The sequence below is a fragment of the Hyla sarda genome, chromosome 2 (assembly GCF_029499605.1).
Source record: "Hyla sarda isolate aHylSar1 chromosome 2, aHylSar1.hap1, whole genome shotgun sequence".
Classification (NCBI taxonomy): domain Eukaryota; kingdom Metazoa; phylum Chordata; class Amphibia; order Anura; family Hylidae; genus Hyla; species Hyla sarda.
In genome coordinates, this window is record NC_079190.1 from 388081417 (window position 1) to 388109232 (window position 27816).

At 42.0% G+C, this 27816-nt stretch overlaps 1 protein-coding gene across 5 annotated transcripts in view; it reads right to left on the minus strand.

The window, feature by feature from the left end:
• The window catches only part of CNKSR2 (connector enhancer of kinase suppressor of Ras 2), a 422316-nt gene that overhangs the window by 91420 nt on the left and 303080 nt on the right, over positions 1-27816 (minus strand). For all 5 annotated transcript variants that reach the window (XM_056558612.1, XM_056558614.1, XM_056558611.1 and 2 more), the window contains 2 exons: positions 16363-16411; positions 10912-11084 (listed from right to left, as the gene is read on the minus strand). In XM_056558612.1, the coding sequence (XP_056414587.1) occupies positions 10912-11084; positions 16363-16411 (222 nt within the window). The remainder of the gene's footprint in view (positions 1-10911; positions 11085-16362; positions 16412-27816) is intronic.

The following is a 27816-nucleotide window of genomic DNA, read 5'->3' on the forward strand; positions in this document are numbered from 1 at the left end:
ATTCTCGTACCTGAAACCCATAATGTGGTGGTGCACCATCTTGCTGGAAAAACTCAGGAAACGTGCCAGGTCCGAGCATTCCTAGATTAACAGTTTCCTGGAAAGTGGATTGGTCATCGTGGGCCCATTGATTGGCCCCCAAGGTCTCCCGATCTGACCCCCTTAGACTTTTATCTTTGGGGTCATCTGAAGGCAATTGTCTATGCTGAGAAGATACGAGATGTGCAGCACCTGAAACTACGAATACTGGAAGCCTGTGCTAGCATTTCTCCTGCGGTGTTGCTATCAGTGTGTGAAGAGTGGGAGAAGAGGGTTGCATTGACAATCCAACACAATGGGCAGCACATTAAACACATTTTATAAGTGGTCAGAAACTTGTAAATAACTCATGAAAGAATAAAATTACGTTAAAACCAAGCACATCATTGTTTTTCTTGTGAAATTCCCAATAGGTTTGATGCGTCACATGACCCTTTTCCTATTGAAAAAACAAAAGTTGGATTCAAAATGGCCAACTTCAAAATGGCCACCATGGTCACCACCCATCTTTAAAAGTTTCCCCCCTCACATATACTAATGTGCTACAAACATGAAGTTAATATCACCAAACATTCCCATTTTATTAAGGTGTATGCATATAAATGGCCCACCCTGTAGATCCTAACAGGATCCTGGGAAAGGTTCAAAACAGCAGTCGTCCAGAGGAAAGCTGAACCTGGGGTGGACCATGAAATCACAAGAGTTGATCCTCCCCATGCATGTGGAAACACACAAGGAAAGTAAATCACTTAAGACATAATTTGCCATCACAGGCACAATACAGCAAAGTTAAAGGGGTACTCCGGTGAAAACCCTTTTTTAATAGAAGTAATTAACAAATATGTTTAACTTTTTGCCACCAGTTGATTTAAAGGAAAAAAGGTTTTCACCGGAGTACCCCTTTAAGAAAACCTGGATAACCCTTTTAAATGGGTTATCTACCATAAAGTGATTTTAGTACGTACCTGCCAGATGGTGATGCTTAGGAAGGATCTGTGCTAATCTTGGGGCTAAATGGCTGTCCTGTGATATTACCATTAAACTGAGGCTGTTTTTTGTAAACTAGCTGTTTCCTGTTGGAGTTCGTTCCCTCAAACAACAAGTCCCATGATTCCTTGTTCGTAAATTGTTAGGTCACTTTTCTCCCTTCCACACATCAACCAATCCACCCATTAAAAACACACCTGTGATCCATTCCATGCAATAGACCAGTGTTTTCCGACCAGGGTGCCACCAGCTATTGCAAAACTACAATTCTTGCAAAATGATCTCTCTCCCACCCAGCAGTCGCTCTGCCCATTGAAGCAAAGACAGGCTGAACACCTGACTAGTAATGTAATTGAGCGGCACTGCAACCTGGGAAAACCTGAGAAGACAGTCCTTTTGTATGTTGTTAAAATAAACCTTGGGGCAAAAATCACATAAGTATTGCTAGACCACCATGAAACACAGGTACAGACACTATATTATGAACTACACTAACTTTACAGCACCTCTAGCATAGTCAAATAAAAAAAAAATAACGGAATACCCCTTTAATACATTCTTACATCTGCAAACTCTTGGATGTTTCAAGTAACCATAATGAAGATAGTATCAATGAAAAACATGCAATTTGTCATTTTGAAAGCCTTTAACATTTATGAGGCAAAGTATGTAATAATGATAATAATAGAGAAGTAACACTTTGTCCCAAATATAATACATTATGCAGTAGTTATGCACATTTCCAGAATTAATTTGAAAAAACCTGCTGTGTCATTTCGCCTGTCAGTGAATCTTCCTAAACCGATCATATATCATTAAATAGAACCGGCTCAGTTTTTAGCAGGGCTTTGGTTAATTTCACGCTACTAGATGCGAAATTGTAACACATGAAATATTCAAAGCTATTTGCCCAAATTATTCCAAAGGACAAGGATTATTATCTGCCCTAGTGTCGTTACGGTACTTCGCCTAAGGTGCCAATTCTGAGAAATATGTCACAAGCACAGGGAATGTCAAAACTGCTCAATCACAAACATGAAACATTCGGCTTTTAGGGGAGAGTCCTTGCTGGGATGAAATGGAGGTCGTAAGTACAAGTATCAAAGCAACATTGTGCTGTTTGCTGGCAGAAAACTAGCTTTAATACTATGTATGGAACATTCTCATAATGCATCAAATCTCTCTCATTTTTCATTTCAAAGTAAGTTTGGCTTTGATACATTAGACTTTTTTCTAACAATGTACAGTGGTCCCTAAACATACGATGGTAATCCGTTCCAAATCGTTTGTTGAAACCATCGTATGTTGAGGGATCCGTGCAATGTAAAGTATAGGACAGTGGTCTACAACCTGCAGACCTCCAGATGTTGCAAAACCAGGCCCGTCGCTACAGGACAGGCAAACCAAGCGATTGCTTGGGGCACCGAGCTGGCTGGGGGCCCCCGAGCACAGCCAGTGCTTGCCCGTCCTGTAGCGATTAACAATCCTGCTCTTGGAATTTGTGCTCAGGGCCCCAGGCACCCAGTCAAACAAGAAGGCCCCCAAATATCTGACTTTTTTTTAAAAAATAAACTAATTTGCAGCTTTGGAGTTCTTCTCACCTCCCCACAGTCACGCTCCCCCCAAACCCACTGCACTTGGTATCTTCCCTCAGCCCGGACTCTTCTCTCAGCCTTCAGCCGTCTGAGCAGGAGGAGGGGGAGGAGAGAGCTGTGAGGAAAGGAGACTGCAGAGGCTGTACAACATGGGGCCTGACTACAGTAGGTGTCCCTGCATATATATATATATATATGTGTGTGTGTGTGTGTGTGTCTATGTACTGTGCTTGTGTGTGTGTTACTACTGTGGATGACTATATGTAAAGTGCATGTGTGTATCTATACCAGTGTTTCCCAACCAGGGTGCCTCCAGTTGTTGCAAAAATACAACTCCCAGCATGCCTAGACAGCCAAAGGCTGTTTGAGCATGCTGAGAGTTATAGTTTTGCAACAGCTGAACGCACCCTGGTTGGAAAACACTCACTTACTGTGATACCGGGCTACCTAACTTATCTACATACATGCCTACCTAACTGCCTTGCTGGGAGTTGTAGTTTTGCAACCTCTGTAGGCATCCTGGTTGGTAAACACTGATCTATTCTATCTGTGTGTGTATGAAGCATGTATACTGTATATACTCGAGTATGAGCCGACCCGAGTATAAGCCGAGACCCCTAATTTCAACCCAAAATCCCAGGAAAAGTTATTAACTCGAGTATAAGCCTAGGGTGGGAAATACATCATCCCCCCCTGTCATCATCCAGACCCCCATCATTAACATCCTCATCATCATCACCGCCTGTCATCATCCAGACCCTCATCATCATCACCTGTCATCATCCCCTTGTCATCATCCCACCCCCCCTTCATCATCCCCTTGTCATCATCCCCACCCCCTTCATCATCCCCTTATCATCATCACCTGTCATCATCCCCTTATCATCATCCCACCCCCCCCCTTCATCATCCCCTTGTCATCATCCCCACCCCCCTTCATCATCCCCTTGTAATCATCCCACACCCCCCCTTCATCATTCCCTTGTCATCATCCCCACCCCCCTTCATCATCCTCTTGTCATCATCCCACACCCCACCTTCATCATCCTCTTATCATCCGCCCTCAGTGGTCTTCAACCTGCGGACCTCCGGAGGTTTCAAAACTACAACTCCCAGCAAGCCCGGGCAGCCATCTGCGTTTATGCGATGGCTCCGACATACAAAAGCATCGTATGTTGATGCTGCCTTCAACATGCGATGGCCTCTGAGAGGGATCGTATGTTGATGCTGCCTTCAACATGTGATGGCTTCTGAGAGGCCATCGTATGTTGAAATGATCGTATGTCGGGGCCATCGTAGGTCGGGGGGGTCACTGTAATTGCAAATGCTGTCCCTTGTTTACATTAATATTTTTATTTTGACATGATAAATACATCAGAAATGTATTCACAGTGGATGTAGTCATATCTATAACTATTCTCTTCTAATAGTCATCTGTAAAAAATAAAAAAATATGAGAGAATAGTGCACGGCAGCAGCGCAGAGACGTAAGCACCTATAAAAGGAGTTATTATCCCTGTCTGACCTTTTAATACGATATTGTAAACCTGAAACACAGGATTAACTCTGCTTTTTTGGCAATCAGCCACAGAAAATATATATGTATGGTATATTTTAATTCATTAAAGGGAACCTGTCTAATCTACAAGTAACATGTAAGCAGGAGAAGCTGATCAGATTGATATACACTTACACCTATGTGATTTTTTTTTTTTTTTGAAATAGTGGTTTGAATATATTGGCCCTGATTTACTAATAGTGGAGTGGAGTTTTCTTTGTGGGTTTTAATTCCCTACAATTTTTTTTCCACAGTATTTACTAAGGTTTTCCTACATTTAGCTTTTTTACACATGCTCTGATCTGTAGGGTTTTCCTCCACATTTTCTGTGGAAACCTTAGTAAATATGTTGGGTAGACATGTGCAATTCGTTTCGTAACGAACACAGAAAGAAACAAATTTTCCCATTTTCGGATGTTCGTTACGAAAAGAATGCACGAAAAAAAAAATCACAAAATTCCGAAAAAGCATACGAATATACAGTTAACGAATGCATTTGTTAACTAACGCATAACGAATATGCATGTTAACGAACAACGAATGCATTCGTTATCAGTATACCGAATGTCGGGGCCATGCATCAACTGCTATCCGGCAGCACATAATGCTTAAGCTACTGCCGGATAGCAGTTGAAGCAGCCCGGGCAGGTTCACTCACCTTTCCGCGCTGCTCCAGGCCTTCCTCCGGTGGGTCCTGGGCTGGTCCGGGGCCTTCATATGGGTCTCCCTCTGACATCGTCATGACGCCGTCGCGCACGCTGTCCCGTCATCCAATAGGAACGGCGTGTGGCAGCGACGTGATGACGTCGCTACGGAGGCCCAGTAAGGTCTTGCAGCAGACAATGGAGAACCGGAGAAGACCAGGAGAGCCCAGCAGAGCCCAGCGGAGTACCGAAGAGGACTAGGAGAGCCCAGCGGAGGCCCGGGGACACCATCGGGAGCAGCGGGGACAGGTGAGTAGGACTTTACTTTTTTACACTGCACGAATCCCTCAACATACGAATTACCATCGTATGTTGAGGGATCACTAGACATGTGCAGAACCAAAAATCCGGATTAAAGAATGCATTCGTTGTTTTTAAGGAATGCATCCGTTTTTTAAACGAATACATCCGAAAATGAAAAAAAATTTCGCGGATGCATCCGAAAACTGAATATGACGAATGCACAGCATTCCGAATATTCAGAGAACTGAAAAAAAAAAAAAAAACGAAAACGAACAAAACTAAAAAAACGAAATTTTTGGTTCTGCACATGTCTAATGTTGGGTTTTTGTGAAAATGTCGGGACATGCCCCTTTTCATTGGCCACGCCCCTTCCGTTGATTGCCATGCCCCTTTTTCATTTTTTCCTCAGTGAAATGGATAGTTGGTCAGGTTTTTTATTTTCAATCCTGGCCCAAATTCAGGCACAGACAGAATCTGACGCACAACCTGACAAAACATGTCGGGTTTGCAATAGTAAATCAGGGCCATTGTGGGTAAACCCACCCTATTTATAAAACAGAGCTGGACCATTGTATCAATAAAGCACTTTTTTGCGATTTGTCTCAATCCCATTCCCAAAAGTTACTGGCCCAGATTCACTATTCCAATCCCAATAGTTTAGGGTCAGCTTTTCTGGCTAAAGATTTTCTGTCTCTTAAAAGGCCAAAACAGGCTGTGGTTAAAACATGAGACCTATCCTGTTACCATTATCTTCGGCGTTACGAAAAAAGTTAATTGATTCTGTCTGTGTCTGTAAGCACTCACGAGCAGGGCCCTCACTCCTCCTGTTTGAATATTTAGTGTGTAATATCGTAATGTCCCCAAAATTGTAAAATGCTGTGGAATCTGTTGGCGCTATACAAATAATTATTATTATCCTATTACCCCTGCCCATTCTCCCCTACTACCAGGCATGTGTATGTGAGTGGCGAAGCATACACTATACATATTGCTGGACTGAATGCTGTTGTATTCGGCCCGGCAAATCTACTATGCCAAGATCACCAATCACTACTGAAAAGGATATATTTTCCATAACACACTACACCAATTGTGTTGTCTGCTACAGGAAGAAAATAGCGTGGAGCCCATTAAGCTGGCAGTCACTAAAGCAATAATTTATTGTACATGCCAAAAAATGTTATGGATTTTCCAAATTGTGGGTTCATTGTTTTGAGAAAATAATTCAGCATACATTGTATTAATGTAATTAAACCCTGCTTTCTCTATTCTTAGGAATCCAGTGGGCGGTCTTACTGGCCTTTCCTGTATGAGCGAACATACAGAGATTGTCATACTAAATCTTTACCTTCAAAACTATATATTAATCTGTTCAGCATATACTGCTCTATACCATTCTGCACAGGCAGAACTACATGTACAAGATGGCAGGTTCCCTTAGATAATGACGAAGTGCTATCAATGTATGATGCACGTATAGGCCTTGAACTCATACCATTGCGATTGTATAATGTGATGAGTCTCTGCACTCATGTAGGCCCCTATAGAGAAGACAGATGAAGTTTATTCCTTAGATAGTATTCATCATGTGATCGCATGTGCCTCTGCGTGGCCGACCCTTATCATAGTGCCTGTGGCTATAGTCACAGCTGATGGCGAGAAACTGCCAATCCCAAGCAGCTGTTCATGGAAGGAGTAAGGTTAAGTTCACATCACGTTTTTGCATCCTGCTGAAACACCCGGTTTTGTTATTGGGCACATTACCATAAATCCAGGATAAAAAACGGCAGCAGGTTTTTTTTTCTTTCCTGTAAAGAACAGGATCCAGATGAATTAACTTTTTTCGTAACGCCGAAGATAATGGTAACAGGATAGGTCTCATGTTTTAACCACAGCCTGTTTTGGCCTTTTAAGAGACAGAAAATCTTTAGCCAGAAAAGCTGACCCTAAACTATTGGGATTGGAATAGTGAATCTGGGCCAGTAACTTTTGATGGGATGAAGAAAGGTTGGGTGAACAGGGCCCAAGGCTGTGCTATCTCTATGCTTGAATGCTACACAACATATATAGCAGAACGTATCCATAGGGCCCCATTGATCCTATGTATGCCAAAAGTTTATCTTTTTTACATAAGTCAGGATAGAATGTATCGGCTAATTTTTTAAGTTTTTTGTATTATAAACAATAGGGGTCTTATCTGCGATGTATGCCACTATATGCTTATATAGTGGCATATGTTGTGACCTTCTATGGTAAAAAACAAGGAATATTCCAAGGGTGTACCTCTGACAGAAGGTTGTGAAGTGAACAGAGTCTAAATCACGTGTGGCAGTATGGCAGGATATATCCATATAAGAAAACCCTGGTAAATACTAACTAGGAAGAGCCAAGAAGCTTCATAGGATAGGGGATAAGGTGTCTGATCACCGCTGGGGACCCCCGCAATCTCGGCTGCGACATCCCAGACATCCGGTGCACGGAGTGAACTTCACTCCGTGCAGGATGACTGGCGATGTGGAGGCTTGTGACGTCACGGTTACGCCAGTGATGTCACAGCCATACCCCCGTCACGCCCCCTCCCATAGACTTACATTGAGGGGGCGTGGCCGTGATGTCACGAGCGGGGTGCGGCTGTGATCTCACGAGCCTCTGACGCTCTAAACGAACGCCAGGTGCAGCAGGAAGTTTGAGGGGGATCTTCAGCGGCAGGATCCTCGCAATTAGACATCTTATCCCCTATCCTTTGGGTAGGGGATAAGATGCCTAGGGACAGAGTACTCCATTAAATACCCTAATGTGTATAGACTGAAATGTGTCAATTCATTCCACGCAAAGGATACCAACACCTCATTTTATTGGAGGGGGATACTGTCAAAATGACAATAAATCTCTAAGAGGTGATCACAAATATTTATATTTATAAAATTATTTAAGGACAGGTAAAAAATTAACCAATGCTATCCAAATATCAAAAGCAATGCAGTATTTGTGGCTTCAAATGGTTTTCTAAGTGTCTGCATACTGTAAGAAAGCAGCTGATAAAATGGTGGATGGGAGATGCGTATCACGGTGGCTTCTTGCCTCAGTGACATCAGACAGGAGTTTGGGTCCAGGTAAAAAGAGTGACTAAAGGTTCTGGACATAAAGTCACTCCTATACTCCAGTTTGATGTGCGCTGCAGTCCTAAACCCGATCTTACAGGTGTGTAAGCACTGCTAGAGTGTAGAAGAAACGAGTTGGTCTAAAGCTAAGATAAGTTTGTCTGGGGTACGTTGGATACTGCTACACTTTACCAAAAGACAACTTTGGAACTCTGCCTGCCAAGTTAGGCTGCATTCACACTTCATTTTTACATTACGGGTACCAGATCCGGCTGGGGGAGGGGCAAACCGGGCTCTCCCGTACCCCAGCTGGACCAGTGGCTCATTTTTGAACCATATGCGGTTTCCTGACCGGACCGAAAACCGTAGTATACTACGGTTTTAGGTCCGGTCACAAAACTGGATATGGGTCAAAAATTAGCCGACGGGAGTCACCGTTTGATTCCGGTCGGCTCATTAAAGTAAATGGAGTTCAGCGCTGGTCTGGCTGGTGTACAGGAGAGCTGTAGTACAAGAAGTGTGAATGCAGCCTTATGGGTGAGAAGCTCAATAGTTTAGGTTTACCTAAAGAACCTGATGTAACAGCCATGTAAGTTTCTGTTATACTGCATGCTGCAAACAGAACTTATTGCTGTATGTGAATTATTGCAAAAAACCTAAGACTTCTACCTGTTTGGGTCTGTGTGCTTGCTGACAAGATTGAAGGATCCTGTTCTATAATACATGTTTAATCCCCGAAATGTACAAGAATTGGTGAGGCTTCTGGACACCTGTTGAAGAATATATCTTATTCTAGGGACGGCAGACGGAAAGTGTTTTTAAACGTGCTTTGAAGTTCTATATCATTTCTGTGGGAAGGTGCAGTACATTTTTGCCTCTGTCACGTTAAGAAGAGACCGTGAGCTATACTATAAAGCAGATCAATGATGAACGGTTTGGGGTTCATGTCAGCATAAAAAAAGTCATCTTACCTACATTATTCTCCAATTAATGAGCCTTGGGTATAACATTATGTGCATGCAATATATATATATATATTTATTTATATATATATATATATATATATATATATATATATATATATATATGTATATGTGTGTGTGTGTGTGTGCAAATGTGTCAACGTTAGTTTTATATTTGGAAAAGATCATTTCCAGGGACCCCAAATTGCAGAGTAGAAAATAACTGCATTTACATAATCCAACCTAAACCTCCTAAGAAAAACATGCAGCTCTATTAAACATTTTTCTATAAAAAATGGACATGACAAGTACTACATGGCATATGAAGGCCATGACACTACATCTATCCACAAACACAGAATCGTTTACACTTGAAGGGGTACTCCGTTGGAAAAATGTTATCCCCTATTCAAAGGATAGGGGATAAGATGTTTCCAGCGAAGTACCCTTTTAAAGCATTCATTTTTGAGTGTTGTTCATAGAGGCATTCATATGGTAGCAAATATACAGGGTGGGCCATTTATATGGATACACCTTAATAAAATGGGAATGGTTGGTGATATTAACTTCCTGTTTGTGGCACATTAGTATATGTCAGGGGGGAAAATTTTTAAGATGGGTGGTGACCATGGCGGCCATTTTGAAGTCGGCCATTTTTAATCCAACTTTTGTTTTTTCAATAGGAAGAGGGTCATGTGACACATCACACTTATTGGGGATTTAACAAGAAAAACAATGATGTGCTTGGTTTTAATGTAACTTCATTCTTTCATGAGTTATTTACAAGTTTCTCTTTGTTTACAGCCATTGACATGTCATCAAGGTTAACACGCGAGGACTGGATAGAAATTGTGTTGATGTCTGGTGAACGCAGTAACCGGGGCATTGCAGCAGATTTCAATGCAAGACACCCTACGAGACCACCCATCTCCCATGCTAAAGTTAGTAAACTGCTTGCTAAGTTTAGTGAAACTGGTTCAGTGTTGCAGTTTCCCATAGCAACCGATCAGATTGCTTCTTTCATTTTTAAAAAGGCCTCTGAAAAATAAAAGAAGAAATCAGATCAATCTCCCAGGGATGAACACAGACAGCAGAAGGCCCCTGTGCAAAAAATGTAACTGCCCCCCCACCAACCAAAAGAAGAAAAATTAATAAAAAGAAAGTACTATGCACTATAAACTTGCACTGCAACTCACATTAATCTGCAGCATTAGGTAGGAAGCAGTTCCTCTGCATTAAGTAGTATGGTTTCCCCACATTAGGTAGCAGTTACCCCACATTAGGTAGCATAGTTTCCCCACATTAGGTAGCATAGTTTCCCCACATTAGGTAGCATAAATTCCCCACATCGGGTAGAATAGATTCCCCACATTAGGTAGCATAGATTCCCCACATTAGGTAGCATAGATTCCCCACATTAGGTAGCATAGTTTCCCCACATTTGGTAGCATCGCTTCTTCTCTCTGGCGGCAGCCTGACGAGTGACGTCCCTGACATCCTCCTGTGCGGCTCTGCATAGGGACGTCACTTGCGCGACGTCCCTCGTCGGACCCGGTTCGGACGGCTGCAGACTCCCTGTCCAAAGTGCCTGGCGCAGGGAAGGGCGGCGTGGGCCCTTGTGCAGCTGAACCAGCTGCACAGGTGATATGTCCACCCCTGAATCTCCCCCAATGATCTAACATTCATTTCCAGTAGCAGACCATAGTAGACAAATGGCATTACCTCCTCATTGGTGTACCAATACATGGAAGAGTCCTTCAGAACAAACCAATACTTTTTCCACTTCTGTGAGAAATAGCTCTTAGCGTCTTTCTTTTTCCATAGCCATCCTTCACAATCGCCCCTTCCCAAGTCCTTACACGATATACGTCTTTTACTTTTCCCAGGAACAGGACCTTGAGGAGGGTACAAGGCAGACAGACAAGTCATGTTAAAGCCTTATGCATTTAGGAGGAGGGCTGATGACTACTCTCGAACGTTGTACGTGCGCTACAAGAAAAGGAGCTCCAACGCCACAGACACACAGCATGCTGCAGAGAAAACAAACATTTGCAGGGCAAAGAGATTACTGTAAATAACCCAATTTACGAACGTCTTGTACGGCACGAGTATTTGTTTTGCAAGCTTAACATTATTGTGTATTTATGAGGGCTTTAAATGATCAAACGCAAGCTTGTTTTTTTTTTTTTTTTTTTTTTTATCTGGCTGTATTCGGAGGCTGGAAACTACGAAAACAAAGAATCCTCCTCAGGCTATTTTGTTTGGAGATTGTGTAATGTACTGCATGGACTATATTCTCTATGAATAGCTGCACTTGCATTTTACACTTACTGCTGACTGTCTATGAATGAGGAATAGGGATTTGCCTCTGGATCTGGATGCAATGCAGTCTTGGGCCAGAAAACAATACAATTATATAACATTTTACTTTAATCAATGGTAGTTTAATGGGTTAATAAAGGGTTGTTACAACAGTGGTCTGCAAACTGTGGACCTCCAGATGATGCAAAACTACAACTCCCAGCATGCCCGGACAGCCGTTGGCTGTCCGGGCATGCTGGGCGTTGTAGTTTTGCAACATCTGGAGGTCCACAGTTTGGAGAAAAGAGAAAAGAACATGTCTAGGACAACATCTGTGCTAGGCAGAGGATTGGAATAATGCATATCAGTATGCTAGACGGGTTGTCAGTTCGTGACGCCAAAAAAGGCACAGTAGGCAAGAAATGCTGTAAAACATAAAGTACATTTTATATCAGAATACAATGAGACTCAACCTTATTCAGAGACAGGCAACCACCCAAACAGAGTTCAGGTAACAAAGATGCTTCTGCTCTGGGACACCACACATCTCTGGGACCAGCTTTGTGCATGTAAAGTTTTTTAAAAATTATTATTATTAGTATTATTTTAAATCAACTGGTGCCACAAAGTTAAACAGATTTGTAAATTACTTCTAGTTAAAAATCTTAGTCCTTCCAGTACTTACCAGCTGCTGTATGCTACAGATGAAGTTTTATTTCTTTCTGGAGTTCTTTCAGTCTGACCACAGTGCTCTCTGCTGACACCTCTGTCCATGTCAGAAACTGTCCAGAGCAGGAGAGGTTTGCTATAGGGATTTGCTTGTACTCTGGACCGTTCCTGACACGGACAGAGGTGTCAGCAGAGAGCACTGTGGTCAGACAGAAAAGAACTCATGAAAGAAATAAAACTTCTTCTGGAGTATACAGCAGCTGATAAGTACTGGAAGGATTATGTTTTTTTTAAATAGAAGGAATTTACAAATCTGTTTAACTTTCTGGCACCAGTTGATTTGAAAGAAATTGTTTTCCAGCGGAGTACCCCTTTAAACTCCATCAATAACTCATGGATCGGAGTGGAGCCGTTTCTGAGAAAAAGCAATACCTGCTCAATTTCGCACAGTTCTCCCCCCCTACATACAGTAAGCCCTTATAACAACCTTCTCCCTTACTTTGGATTTATTAAAATGGTGTCATGTTGTAATTCACAGTGTTTTTAAAGGAGAACTCTGATGCACTAAAGTAATACCTAAATATAGCTTAGGCTCCCACCTTTTCATAGAGCCCATTTTCACGCGAATCGGTCCAGCAGTTGCTCCGCCATGCCCGACCGAAAATCCAGTCACTTCTGGGTACAGTGCATAGGGAGTGTAGTATAAAAGACTACATCTCCCATGATACCTTAGCATAATGTCCGGTCCGCTCCTGCCCTCTCCCTGAAAAATGCGCATGCGCAAACCGGCACATGCGATTGGACGAGGCTAGAAGACGGGCGTTTGCAGAGCTGGGCCAATTAGGGCTTTGCAAATGCCGGGGAGTAGCCGACACTGGCCCGGGAAGCAGGGGAAGATCGCAAGAACTGCTGGGAGGATGAGTCATTGGGCTAGAGATGCCGGCCACAATGAAAAAAAAAAAAAACAGGTCGAGCGTCATCACACCTACTGAACACCTACTGAACATCCGGAAGGAGGAAAAAAATCAGAAAATGTCCATCAGAATAGGAAACGCAAGTACATGCCCAACTTATATAATTTTCATTACTGCTTCATTGTCACAGGAAAAGCTTTGCATTGGAGTGGCAAGGACATGGGAGAGAAGTGCTTAGCCGAGCGCTAATTCTAGTGATCATTGGGATCTCAGCACCCAGACCCATATTAATACTTTTGACAAACCTTTATGACATATTAAAAGATTTTTTTAAATGACATTGACACTACATTTGACCCAATTGAGCCAATGCTTGCCTTGCCTGTGGATATTGCATGTTTATTTTACCTACAATTGGGGTGGCAGAAGGGGTCAAACAACGCATTTCAAAAAAGCAACATAAACCATATAATGCATTTTGAGGAGTTGTGCCAAATTACTAACTCAGGTATATGTTTTTATGTTATATGACATCAATTTAGTGTTTTTGCTCCATAGCCTTAAAAAGTGCTTTTGGAACGGCAAATCTCAATAACTTATTCTGGTAACAGTCATGCCTACCAGGTAGCATATCTATTTTCTCAGGCTGTCTCGTAGCACTAGTATGATTGTTATTTCATTTATCTCTCTGCACTGCAGATCCACTGTGACTCACATCCAGCCCATCAGATACAAGCACTGCTGTGGATCTATAAAGCCTGTTCAGACTGACACACCTAGGTAATGAAATCCTCCCCTACGCTCCGCTATGTTCTGCAGCACATAAGCCATTAGCTGTTTGCAATCCCGTCCTGTACCACCACTCTTGACCTTTCCTAAGCTATATACACTTTAGATATCTACTCATCTTCTATTATTATCCAAATTACACTCAAAGGAGAGTCATTCTAGTGTACATTTGGCTAGTATATCTTTGTTTTATCTTTGTCATTAGCTCAGTATAACTAAGATTGAGCCATTCAATTGAAACGCGTCACTCATGTGTGTTATGTGAATCTGTGTGAACTCTACAATAAAGAAGCGTCGATAGATGAGCTGCAGTGCTGGACATTCTTCCTTATATTGCTCATACACTATTGGTGTGGTCCGCACCAAACCGGGTCATGGCAGGACACGGGGTGCGCTGAACTATATACTTGCTCTACTCCCTTTGTTTCATCTGTACTGAAATACAGGACGGAATTTATCATTACCTGTACACCAGTGTTCTGCCGTTCAAAAGTTGCAACGTGGACAGGCCTTATGTTTGTGTAAATTGTAATTGAAGTCTATATTAGCTGCTTCTGTTTGTGGCACACAGACCGTAACATATATATTAGGAAGTTGATGTTTCTTCAAAAAAATTGCTGTATCTTACAGTAAATTTAAAGGGGTGCTTCAATGGAAAACATTTTTAAATCAACTGGTGCCAGAAAGATAAACAGATTTGTAAATTACTTCTATTAAAAAATCTTAATCCTTCCTGTACTTATTAGCTGCTGAATACTACAGCGGAAATTCTTTTCTTTTTGAAACACAGAGCTGTCTGCTGACATCACGAGCACAGTGCTCTCTGCTGACATCTCTGTCCATTTTAGGAACTGCCCAGAACAGCATATGTTTGCTATGGGGATTTCCTTTTACTCTGGCAGTTCCTAAAATGGACAGAGATGTCAGCAGAGAGCACTGTGCTCTTGACTCAGCAGACAGTTCTGTGTTTCAAACGGAAAACAGGAATGATTAATATTTTTTAATAGAAGTAATTTACAAATCTGTTTAACTTTCTGCCACCAGTTGATTTAAAAAAAAAAAAAAAGTTTTTCACCGGAGTACCCCTTTAAACAGATTTGTAAATAACTTTTCTTTAAAAAATCTTAATCCTTCCAGTACTTATCACTTATAGGGTTAGGGTTAGGGCCAGGTCCCCCAAAGGTCAACGGTCAAAGACCCCCACCCAGGCTTTGACCCACCCCCAAGCCATTTCCCACCTAGTGCTGGACACAGCTTTGGCGCTGGCAGGCCACCTCTGGCTATGTCAGGAACTGTCCAAAGTAGGAGCAAATCCCCATAGCAAACCTATCCTGCATAGCTTGGCAACCGTCACGCCCCCTCCCATACACTTGCATTTAGGGGGTGGGGCGTGACATCATGAGGAGGGGGGGGGGGGGCTATGACATCACTAGCTGCCAGCGCCGGCTCCAGCGTTCGGAACAGTTTGTTCCAAACGCTGAGCAGCGGAGTACCCCTTTAACTTTCTGGCACCAGTTGATTTAAAAAAAAAAAAAAGTTTTCTCCGGAGTGCCTCATTAAGGGATTATCTGAATTGCAAAACTGTCACATATCTAATTACGGGATTTAAGGTAAATACATACTTTGGAGGACCTGCCCTGCATTACTTAGACACCTCAATGATTTGAATAGACACTATGGGCCTCATTTACTATGAGTGTCAGGTTTTTACTAGTGGGAAATTTGGTTTCAGACTTGCAGGATTCCTCTCTATTTACTATTGGGAAAAGTTGGGAACATTTTCTATCCAGCTTTTTCTAGGTGGAAATTTCCAGCCATTTATCCACAGGATTTTCTGTGAATTCACTAGTAAATCGGTTGGGTTGTGAAACAACGCCCCTTTTCGGTCCGATCACATCCCTTTGTAGCAGACCACGCCCCCTTTTCGGCTTTTCACAGTGCAATGTCGGGACTGTCGCAGACACTCTGTGCCAAAATAACCAGACAAAAACTGGTCAGTTTCAGCTTAGTAAATGAGCCCCTCTGTAATACTTTTTTTTCCCCTTTGGAGGCTCTGCAGGAAAATTGAACACTTACTGCCAGGTTACTCTACAGACTAAAGCTGATGTATAAAGGTCACAGCAGATATACACTTTGTCAAGGGACCCGCCTAACAAGTAGAAGGAGAAGCCTTTCAAGACTGGCCCATATTCTTCACTGTTTTCAAATGGAAGACAATGGTGCACAGTAATATAAAAGGCAGCGCTTATAAAATGATAGAAATAATTCTAAGAAATAACCCCTTTGTAATTGTCAAACAAGCTAACCCTGCTACAGAACGGTTACGTCTAATATTTACAAGCACGGATTGAGCTCTAGCGTTGAGATAACTGATATCACCTCCCACATGAAATGTGATATTTCAAACACGGCACATTCAGAGTTCCTGAATCATCTTATCCAGCTGCTTCTCCAAATGTCATTACTTTATTTCCCACACTTCATAATATATTCACATTACCTTTATTTCTTTTCTTGGATTTATGCTGCAGAGACGACTGCTGGAAAGTCTGAAAAGGAAAAGGAACAGTTGCGTAAGAATGAGCCATGCTTTCCTCTTGCAGATCAATGTATCCTCCTTTTTCATCTTACAACTTTTGATGCTCTTGTAACAGTTTCCAATAAGAAAAATCTTTTGAAAACTCAGACTTGAAGGGGTACTCGGCCCTAAGACATTTTATCCCCTATTAAAAGGATAGGGGATAAGATGTCTGATCGCGGGCGTCCCACTGCTGGGGACCCCCGCAATCTCTCATGCAGCACCCACCTGCTCAGTGTCTCCAGCCTCACGACTATGGGCCAGAGTATCGTGATGTCAAGCCCCACCCCCTCAATGCAAGTCTACGGGAGGGGGCATAACGGCTGTCACGCCCCCTCCCAAAGACTTGGATTGAGGGGGTGGGGCATGACATCACACAGGGACGGAGTCATGACGTCACGATACTCCGGCCCCATAGTCGTGAGGCTTCAGACTCTGAGCCTCCAGCGCTGCATGCAGCTCACACAGGTGGGTGCTGCATGAGAGATTGCGGGGGTCGCCAGCGGTGGGACCCCCGCGATCAGGAATAAGATTTCTTAGGGCCAGAGGACCCCTTTAAGGATCTGTAACAAGGACATTTTTTATAAAAAGAAAATTACAGCTTCACATACACCAATGACTGGCGAGAAGAGGTTTTCTTCCTTAATAATAAATATGTCAAGTAGCTTTTTATGTACAGATATGAACAGACTGACTACAAGCACATTAATACATTAATGTATAGAATATTTATTGTACATACAGTATTATGGACCCAGAGGCACTCGGTAAGCACCTGTAAACACCCCCGGGAAGCAAAGCCTTAATTATTTAAAGTGGTATTCACATTTTGCTAAGAAGGCTCCCCGGCCCCCTCTGGTGTGAACGCAGCTCCTCTGTCTTGCATTCCTGACCATCTTTGATATTTGCAAGCAGGCTTGATGGGGCCCACACAGCACTCTCATGGAGATGGGAATCCCCCTTTGATTTGATAGCAAATGTCATGAATTTTGTTTTCTCACAGGTTTTCTATAACATTTTATTTATAGAAGATTGGCCCTCAGGATTGAATTGTCTAGATATTTTGGATCCATAACATGGTCACATGCAATAGACTTGCAAGAATGCACTGCTATCTCAGAAACTTTACATGATTATGAAAAAAAATTAAGCAAGAAGATGGCCATCTGCATATGGTAAATCTGCCTAAGGCTACATTCACACTACCGTTGCACCCAGTCAAAAACGGACGTCAAACTCTCTTTTTTTTAAAGTTTTTAACTGCCGTTATTTTGATGTGACGCAATGGGTAAAAGCGGGTCCCGATAGACCCATTATAGTCAATGGGGTCTGTTGGGCACCACTGTTTTTCAGGGTGGGAAGCGGGAGAAAAAGACGGGGCAAACAGTATCTTTTCTCCCCTGCAGCCCCGATGGCTATCACACTGCCGTGTCACAATGGTAGTGTGAAAGGGGCCATAACAACAAATTTGTTTAAATATGCAAACCTCAAACATAAGAATGCTGACAGAGAGTGTCTGAAGCACAAGAAGTATAAGGCTATTGCGAGGCTCAATGATCAGTGTGAAAAATTCAAGATTTTAGTTTTTGTGTTTTTTTTTTTTTTTTTAATATAAGAAGCGAGTCGGAATAAGTAGAATAATCACTACCATTTTTTGAGGAGCCTTAGCTCATTCCTCATGGGCAATGGCCTCTAAATCACTATTCTTGGATTTTCATGATGTGATCACTGTCCTCAAATGCCACCGAAGATCTTCAATGGGATTCAAATCAGGGGATTATGGCGGACACCTGTTTCATCATTCCAGATCAAAATCCCAAAACTTCTATGGTTTATTTATATGGCCAGGACTGGGGCATACTGCCATGATCAAGGTAGTATAGCCAGTGTTCTTTTAATTTTCAACTATGGTTCAGTATTTTATCTCTAGGAATGTTCAGTGTTTTTACAATTTTTTGTATCTTTTTCTTGTTTGTGCAAGACAATGATCTCTTGTCTTAATTTTTTTGGCCCATTCTATTGATTTAATATTACTTATATGCCATTAAGTGTCAGTCACCTAGGATTGAATCATTTTTGAACAGCAGTGGTCAATAAACATTACGTTTTTGTTGAATTTGGAGAAACCACTTGTTATATGAGTTGCGATCAGCTATTAAATTCTTATTTGATTGTTAGATTGTTGTTTGCAAATAGTTGTACATTAAATATTATACATATAATCCTAATTTTCATGGGGCTTGAATAATTTGGTAGGAACTGTATATCTGAAAGCACATACCTACCGGACTCCTAAGCCCATATTGAGCAAGGATTTAAATCACTATATTACAAGTAACATTGACTCTTTCAAAAAAAACATCTCCTCATGTACTATAACATTCTGCCTTCTCTAGTAACTTATTTAAACACTTGCTGACTGTCTATAGGCTATAGACGTTCTAGGGGGATTATAAATGTACTAATTTGGTTAAACAGTTTGCGATTTTAAGTGCAACAGTAATAGAAAAGTATATCATCATGGGTATCATTTTAATCGTATTGACCCAAAGAATAAAGAACACATGTCATTTTTACTGTAAATTATACGGCTTGAAAACGAAACCTTCCAAAATTTGCAATATTGCGGTTTTCTTTTTAATTTCCCCACACAAATAGTATTTTTTTGGTTGCGCCATACATTTTATGGTAAAGTGAGTGATGGCATTACAACGGACAACTGGTCGCGCAAAAAACATGCCCTCATACTAGTCTGTGGATGAAAATATAAAAGAGTTATGAGTTTTTGAAGGCGAGGAGAAAAAAACGAAAACGTAAAAATAAAATTGTCTGCGTCCTTAAGGCCAAAATGGGCTTTGTCCTTAAAGGAGTAGTCCAGTGGTGACCCAGTGGTGAACAACTTATCCCCTATCCTAAGGATAGAGGATAAGTTGCAGATCGCGGGGGGGGGGGGGGGGGGGGGGTCCGACCGCTGGGGCCCCCTGCGATCTCCTGTACGGGGCCCTGACAGCCCACGGGAAGGGGGCGTGTCGACCTCCGCACGAAGCGGCGGCCGACACGCCCCCTCAATACAACTCTATGACAGAGCCGAAGCGCTGCCTTTGGCAATCTCCGGCTCTACCATAGAGATGTATTGAGGGGGCGTGTTGGCCGCCGCTTCGTGCGGGGGTCAACACCCGCTATCTGGCCGGAGAGCCTGGCCCCCGTACAGAGAGATCGGAGGGGGCCCCAGCGGTCGGACCCCCCACGCAATCTCAAACTTATCCCCTATCCTTAGGATAGGGGATACGTTTTTCACCACTGGACTACCCCTTAAAGGGGTTAAAAAAATGAAAGAAGTGAGCTGATTAGTTTCTATGGGCAACTACTACTCTTCCTCGGCACAGGTTTGGATAAATCTCCCTCATAAAGTGTGCCTGCTCAGGAAGAGAGGGTCTATTTTAATGTAATGATAAGAAAGGCTACAAGGCACCAAGGAGTCCTTGAATTTTCAACCGCGAAGTACAGCTTTCTCTAAACATGCTGGCATGGAAAAATAAATGTAAAACAAAAACAAAGTTTATAAACAAAGAAAACAAAACAAAACAATAAAGACAGGTATAAAATAGTAACTGTCATTTTAAACAACTTCCCTTTATTTGATAAATGATGAATGATTCCTTACACCAAAAAGTTTGTTCTTGAATCTTGGCCACTGAGGATCAAACATCTCTGCAATTTGCTGTCCACTACCTGTTGTTAGGTTCAAAATGTCTTTAGTGACACAGCACGACTGAACACAGGAAGCAGGGGTGGCCCTTAGCCACTGTGCCATGTGCAGGAGAATAAGAGAGAGAAAGACTGTGGAGAAAATGTATCAAAGTTCTGTAGGTGCACTGATGTTATACACAGGTTTTCATGGTATAGTTGGAGTGTACGTGCACTTCATTTATAAAAGGATGTATGGACTGTGATAAATATGGGGCTAGTTTACATTTTAGGAAATTTCACTTCAGCGCACCCCATTGTATGATACCATCTCAGTGACTTTTCTGAGACTTTTTTGCAATTTTTTTTTCACCCGTGTGTCTTTCTACAGCGAGTTTTGTAAGCCAGATCTGGGCTGGTGTATGTGTGTGGTGTAATTGAGGGTTAGGTGACAAATCTACAGATTATTTTTTTTTAGAAAAGTCGCACTTCATAAATCTGTTACCACTGCAAAGTAAAAAAGCTAAAGTATGAACCCAAATCAGTTTAGTCAAAATCAATTGAGCAAAAAGTTGCACAGTTGTAAAAAGCTTGATAAATGTCTCCCTGTAAACCTCAATTCTCAAGAGGATATGCACTATCCATGCAAGATAAATCAAGGCTTCCTTCTAATCTCAGCCACAGCCGTTTCAGTGCTTACTGCAATCCCTTCCTTGCAGTGCTGTGTCTTCTCTTTTTGCTCACATAGCACCTTGCAAAGACAGTACATCAGTAACCCTCTTCTCCTCACACGCTATCTAGAGTAGAGTACTGTGTACGGTAAATCAAGACATTTGCCATTTTTATGGAGTCAAACGATGTTTATGGCACAATTTATACTAGTAGTCTATGTCCATAAATTTTTCAACTAAAAGCCAAAATTTAACAGTATCCACCCTTTAGGACACAGGATGTACATATATTTGCTGATCTATTTTAGAAGTCTCTGCATTCCTCTGCTTTTTTCTGTGGAAACCAATTACTAATACAAAGTAAACTCACTTTAAGATAAACTGTATTTTATACAGAAAGTATTATCTAGAGAAAAATATATGTATTTTCTGACAAAAGCAGCATACATTTATTCTAGGACTCCATTGCTATGGAAACTAACTACAGTCAACAAATTCTGTATAAATAAAGATTTCCAGTGTCAAGATATAGCAAAGAAAAACAGAACAAACTGTTCAGTCTGTATCACTTGAAATAGTTTTCTCATTTGAAACAAATTCCAAACCAGTGTTTCTCAGCCAGTGTGCCTCCAGCTGTTGCAAAACTTCAACTCCCAGCATGCCCGGACAGCCATATGCTGTCCAGGCCAGCTGAGAGTTGTAGTTTTACAACAGCTGGAGGCACACTGGTTGGAAAACACTGTACCAAATCCTTAAACAGGTCTAGATTGTATAAATCCAAACTTTTCCAGAGGAAGAGATGCCCAGGTTGAAGAATTTCTGACTTGAATGGGGAAAATAAAATATTGAGGGCAATCATGATGGAAATTTCATTTGGAGAAAGAATTTGGTTGGAATGGAAGTCGGGGACCATGTGCGTTTACAACCCCCAGCCCCCCCCCCGTGGTGTCAGAACAGTGGACCCCCCACATGGGAACACATTTCGGAAACTACGCCCCTCACAGAATGTAATAAGGGGTGCAGTGAGCATGCACACCCCACTGGCATTTGACAGAACTTTGGAACAGTGGGCTGTGCAAATAAAAAATTTAGTTTTTCATTTTCATGGACCACTGTTACAAAAGTCTGTCAGACACCTGTGGGGTGTTAAGGCTCACTGTTTACGTTCCATGAGGGGTGTAGTTTCCAAAATGTGGTCACATGTGGGGGGAGGGGGGGCACTGTTCTGGCACCACGGGGGCTTTGTAAATGCACATGGCCTTCAATTCCAGACACATTCTCTCTCCAAAAGCCCAATGGCGCTCCTTTTCTTCTGAGCCCTGTAGTGCGCCAGCAGAGCACTTTACGTCCACACATGGGGTATTTATATACTCTGAAGAAATGGTGTTACAAATTTTGGGAGCTTTTTTCCTATTACCCCTTTTGAAAATGAAAAATTTGGGATAACACAAGCATTATAGTGAAAAAATACACATTTTTCATTTTCATGTCCAACTTAAACAAAAATTATTCAAACACCTGTGGGGTGTTAAGGCTCACTTTACCCCTTGTTAAGTTCCATAAGGGGTGTAGTTTCCAAAATGGGGTCACATGTGGGTGTTTTTTTTTTTGCGTTTATGTCAGAACTGCTGTAACGATCAGCCACCCCTGTGCAAATCACCTCAAATGTACATGGTACTCTCACTCCTGAGCCTTGTTGGCACCCACAGAGCATTTTACATCCACATATGGGGTATTTCGGTACTCAGGAGAAATTGCGTTAAAAATTTTGGGGGTCTTTTTTTCCCCTTTTACCTCTTGTGAAAATGAAAAGTATGGAGCAACACCATCATGTTAGTGTAAAAAATAAAAAATGTTTACAATAACATGCTTGAGTAGACCCCAACTTTACCTTTTCATAAGTTGTAAAGGGAGAAAAAGCCCACCAAAATTGTTAGGCAATTTCTCCCGAGTACGGAAATACCCCATATGTGACCTTAAACTGTTGCCTTGAAATACGACAGGGCTCTGAAGTGAAAGAGCAACATGCGCATTTGAGGCCTAAATTAGGTATTTGCATGGGACGGATGCAAGAATTACACTTGCAATTGCCTTACACGCTGCTGTATGAGACGTTTTTCCTTTTTATGGGGGGGGGGCGTAACTGTGTAGTGTGTAGAGGTATGTGTATATGTAGTGTTTTACCCTTTATTTTGTGTAGTGTAGTGTAGTGTTTTTAGGATACATTCACACGGGTGGGGGTTCACTGCGAGTTTCCCGCTGGGAGTTTGAGCTGCAGCGGAAAATTTGCTGCATCTCAAACTTGCAGCGAGAAACTCACTGTAAACTCCCGCCCGTGTTAAAAGATACCCTGTACATTCACATTGGGGTGGGGGGGGGGGTGTAACTCCAGCTGTTGCAAAACTACAACTCCCAGCATGCCCTTTGGCTGTCTGTGCATGATTGGGGTTGTTGTTATGCAACAGCAGGAGGCACACTGGTCGCAAAATACTGACAATTTGTTACTTAACTCAGTGTCTCGCAACCAGTGTGCCTCCAGCTGTTGCAAAACTACAACTCCCAGCATGTATGGTCTATCTGTGCATGCTGGGAGTTGTAGTTTGCAACAGCTGGAGGCACACTGGTTGCGAAACACCGAGTTAGGTAACAAACTGAATTAGGTAACAAACTCTTCGTGTTTTGCAACCAGCGTGCCTCCAGCTGTCGCAAATTGCCGATCTGAATTGATCTCAGGACCCCCTCAGAGGTTTGCACGGGGGTGACTGCCGAATGATTTCAGCAAGTATCCCAGGCATGTGGCGGGGAGCAAAATTTACACGGGCGTACAGGTACGTCCTGGGTACTAAAGTACCAGGGCGTCAGGGCGTACCTGTACGCCCTGGGTCCCTAAGTGGTTAATGTGGTGGCCCAGTACGGGAGGTGTTACCCTCTGCTCCTGCTGTCCTGTCAGGCAGCCTCCTTCGGTGTTCCCAAGGCCCCCTGCACTTGTAAATATGTTTTACCATGTAAAGTGTTATAAAATGTAAGGTTGCTTTAAGAGTTATACCATGTGATGAGTCATGTGATTATTACCCAGGAGGTACCAGTCACCAGGCGATCCCAAGAGTGACCTATGGGCTCCCTGCTATTCTCCCCCATATAAGCCCTGGGTGGAGCAAGTTTCTCTCTCTTTGAGCTCTGCTCTTCTGCTAAGTTGAGATCCAGTGCAGTCGTGCCTAGTGTGTGTGTCCAGAGTGTTTGAGACCTTAAAGTCCAGTCCTGCAGCAACCATCAAGTCAAGTAAGCTGAAGTCACAGCTTTATGAGTCAAGTCAAGTCAGTCCCTTTCATCTGTCAAGTCAGCGTGGTCTGCATTCAATTGTCCATTCCTACTACAAGTCCCAGCAAGCTCTTAAGGTCTCTGCGTCACTGGTCACCTCCTTGAGCCCTGGTTGAACTGTATAGACTTTACCAACTGTCTACCCTCAGTAAAGCTACCATTGTCCGTAACTTGGCGTTGGAGTCTTTATTGCCCCCGTGCCAAGCCCAGGATCCAATGATATACCTTCGGGTGGTTTTAGGCTAAACCATGCCCTGGCGTCACGAATACAAGGGGTTAATGCCATCTTCCCCTAGGGTAACAACATCTGCCCTGCACCACACACCCCGCCACCACATTAAAGTAAAATGTTATGTGAAACAAACAAAATATATATATATTTATAGTCAAGGCCTTCCAGTGCGTATGGAACGTAAGCCTACCTAAACTAACAAACAATGACATATAAACTTAACACTACTCATCTAACCTGTATCTAGGGATGCAAGAGACATAAACCTACCTCACCTAATCTGCGGCAAGAGGTGTGCCCAGGCCGCCGTCGGTGGTACACCTTCAGAGGGCAAAACCAGCATACCTAGGGAAGTAGTATGTAATATATCCTTGACGTAAGATACGGGCATCAGCTGCCGAACCAAGCAATCAGATCATGGCCCACACAAACAGCCCTCAGTGAAGTACCCATGAAACTGAAGACACCCCTGCCATCACTTCTAACTTGCCAGACTCCACTGCTACCCCTAAACACCACGTGCATATCTACCCTATAACCTGCCGGATTAAATGATCAAACATGTTGCCCTCATCACTATACAATATGGACAACCTCTCTTATCCATCATCGTATGCTGCTTCTATGGAAAGGGAGGGAAAACCCGACAATTCGTAGGGAAAGGAAAAGACCATGATGATAAGGAACCCTAGCGTCATGAGAAATAGGAGTATGCTGCCTGCAAGACGGGTCTATGACATAATTAATCCTAATGAAGAGAAACTTCTAAACAACAATGTACCTAAGAAAAAAGACTTCATAATGGCTAAAAATATGGAAGAAATTACTAACTAAACCGTTTCACCATGTGTGGATATGTCACCTGCAGATGAGGTATAATTAGTGAAAACATGTCAGTCATGCCCTGAACAAACGAGTCAGAACATACGACTATGCAGTGCATCCTACCTCAAAGCCTGACAGGCTTAACAGGTATACAACTGCCTATGTGTAGTGATGCTATTGTTCTGAAAAACGTGTCAGCAACAATCACTGAGCGGTGTATCACACCTGAAAATGTGACAGGCATAACAGATATACAACCATCTATATGTCCTGCTGCTATTGGTCTGAAAAATGTGTCAGAAACAATAACTCAAGTAGTGTACTCCCTTGCGGACGTGGCAGGCCAGCTGAAAATGCAAATGTCCTGTAAGTGTGTCATGACCAATTGCTTGATAATGAACATATGTGCATTAGGCCTATGACCGTTATGCGTAACGAATTATGCGCTGTGACTAACCTGTACTAAAACAAAGGTGAACGAATGAAATGCAACGTTGCTGGAACTAACGAACATGTCGTAACGCAAGTAAGCCAAGAGGTAACAATGCTAATGGTGCCCCAGTAACCAAGCTATAAGAACACATTTGTGACAATCAGATTTACACCAAGCAAAAAACTTACATGACTAAACATATAAAACCCGAAACTGAAAAGTGTGAAGAACCAATACTAAGGCAGTTTGACGCATAGTGACACCACATGCTTGGTCAATGCACCTAAAGCTAGAGCAAGTTATCAGTGAAATCATCTGTGAAAATAATAACTACCCTGTACCACCATACCAAAATATTGTATGCAATGTCATGGTACTGAAATATGATGCGTGCAGAAATGATCTACGGTACTATGGTAGCCAAGCTATTATAACGTGTATGTGATGAACGTAAATGCAGGAACCAACTAGTAACAAAGTAACAAACATACCAACACCGAAGCTGGAGAAAATGCAGAGTAACAAGTGCGAGTAACCCTACTAACTAACCTGCGAAGCACAAAACGCTGATGAAACATGACCATGCTAACTCATATGCGCAAAACATGTTAGATAGCGTAAATTTGTAATAATACCATAGTAATGAATATGTAGCAATACTAGAAAAGACATAAAGCGTATGAATGAGTATGGTGAAACTTTCTAGGTACCCAAGACGTTTGGGGAGATAAGCACCGTGTCATGCATGTAGTAACGTATATGCAGCAATACTAGAAATGGCATAAGCATATGAAGTAGTATAGTGACACTTGCTTGGTAACCAAGAAGTGTGGTAACCAAAGTCCTGTGCCATGCATATAGTAACATATGTGTGAGGAGAAAATTACTTGACCTTGCTAAGGGAAACTATACTTGAACAGAGAATAGCTGCTCGGTCACCTGCATAATATGTGAATGCATGACATGCCTTTCCCTATGACTGAAAAACTTTATTGACAAGCTAGCACAATGTAATTGTATATATATATATATATATATATATATATATATATATATATATATAAGCCTTATAACAATGGTGTGGTGCCATAATCTTGCCGTAACATAATTGAAGAATAAGGACTAACATACTTAACGTACACCATCGTGATGCCATAAGCCCAATCCCATAGTAACATATGTGCTGGGGCAATGCTAGAAAATTGACGTGTGCGTAATACAAGACTTGACATAACGTGATGTGTAGTAACAATCGTGACAACAATGCCATAATGACAACACTAATAGATGACAAACCGACAAGGCTACCCCCAGCAATAAAGCTGTAACCAATAGCGTCACAGTAACCATGCTATAATAACCAAGTTATTTTATATAGTCATAATAACATGCAGAGTGAGGAGCTACAATTTAATACAAACTGTAAAGTATGCGTAGATGCAAGCTATAATGAAGAAATGTGGTGAAACTACCAAAATGACATGACAAGCTATGATATATAGTAACAAGCTATGCATGATGAAAATTATGACATATGCATGGTGACCAGAAATAAATAATGTGTGCGAAATGACAAACTATAATAACGTGTGTGTAATATTAATGTATACTTAATAACGTATGTGTAATATTGAGCTATGATAATGTATACATATTACCAGCTATGACAATGTATGCACGATGACTATATTAACGTATGCTTGGTGATAAGCTAGGATGCCGTATGCATAGTGACAAGGCTATAGATAGGGTGTAGCGACCAACTAAAATACCTATAGATAAGCACGAACCGTGTTCAAAGTGAAACAAGGATAACATATACATGCAGCAACCAATCACATACATAGTGACCAGCAATGATAATGCAAACATTGTAATAACCAAAAAATAACGTATGCATAATGACAGAGAAGGATAACAAAGCAAATTGACAAGCTCTAACAATGTATGCATATTACATAATGACAAGCTGCCCAAATAACAAGCTCATACTTGTAATGCACATAACACCCTAAAAAAAACTACGAACGTACAGACAGTATATGAACATATCTGCTAAGATAGTATTCCCATGCTAGAGACATGTACACGATGTAAAGCTACACCGTATGTTTTTATGGCAGCTTGACACTATGTAATATGTACACACTTCTGAACGCATAGAAACTCTAAGGAAACATAACACTATGGCAGCAACAATGTAAAGAAAA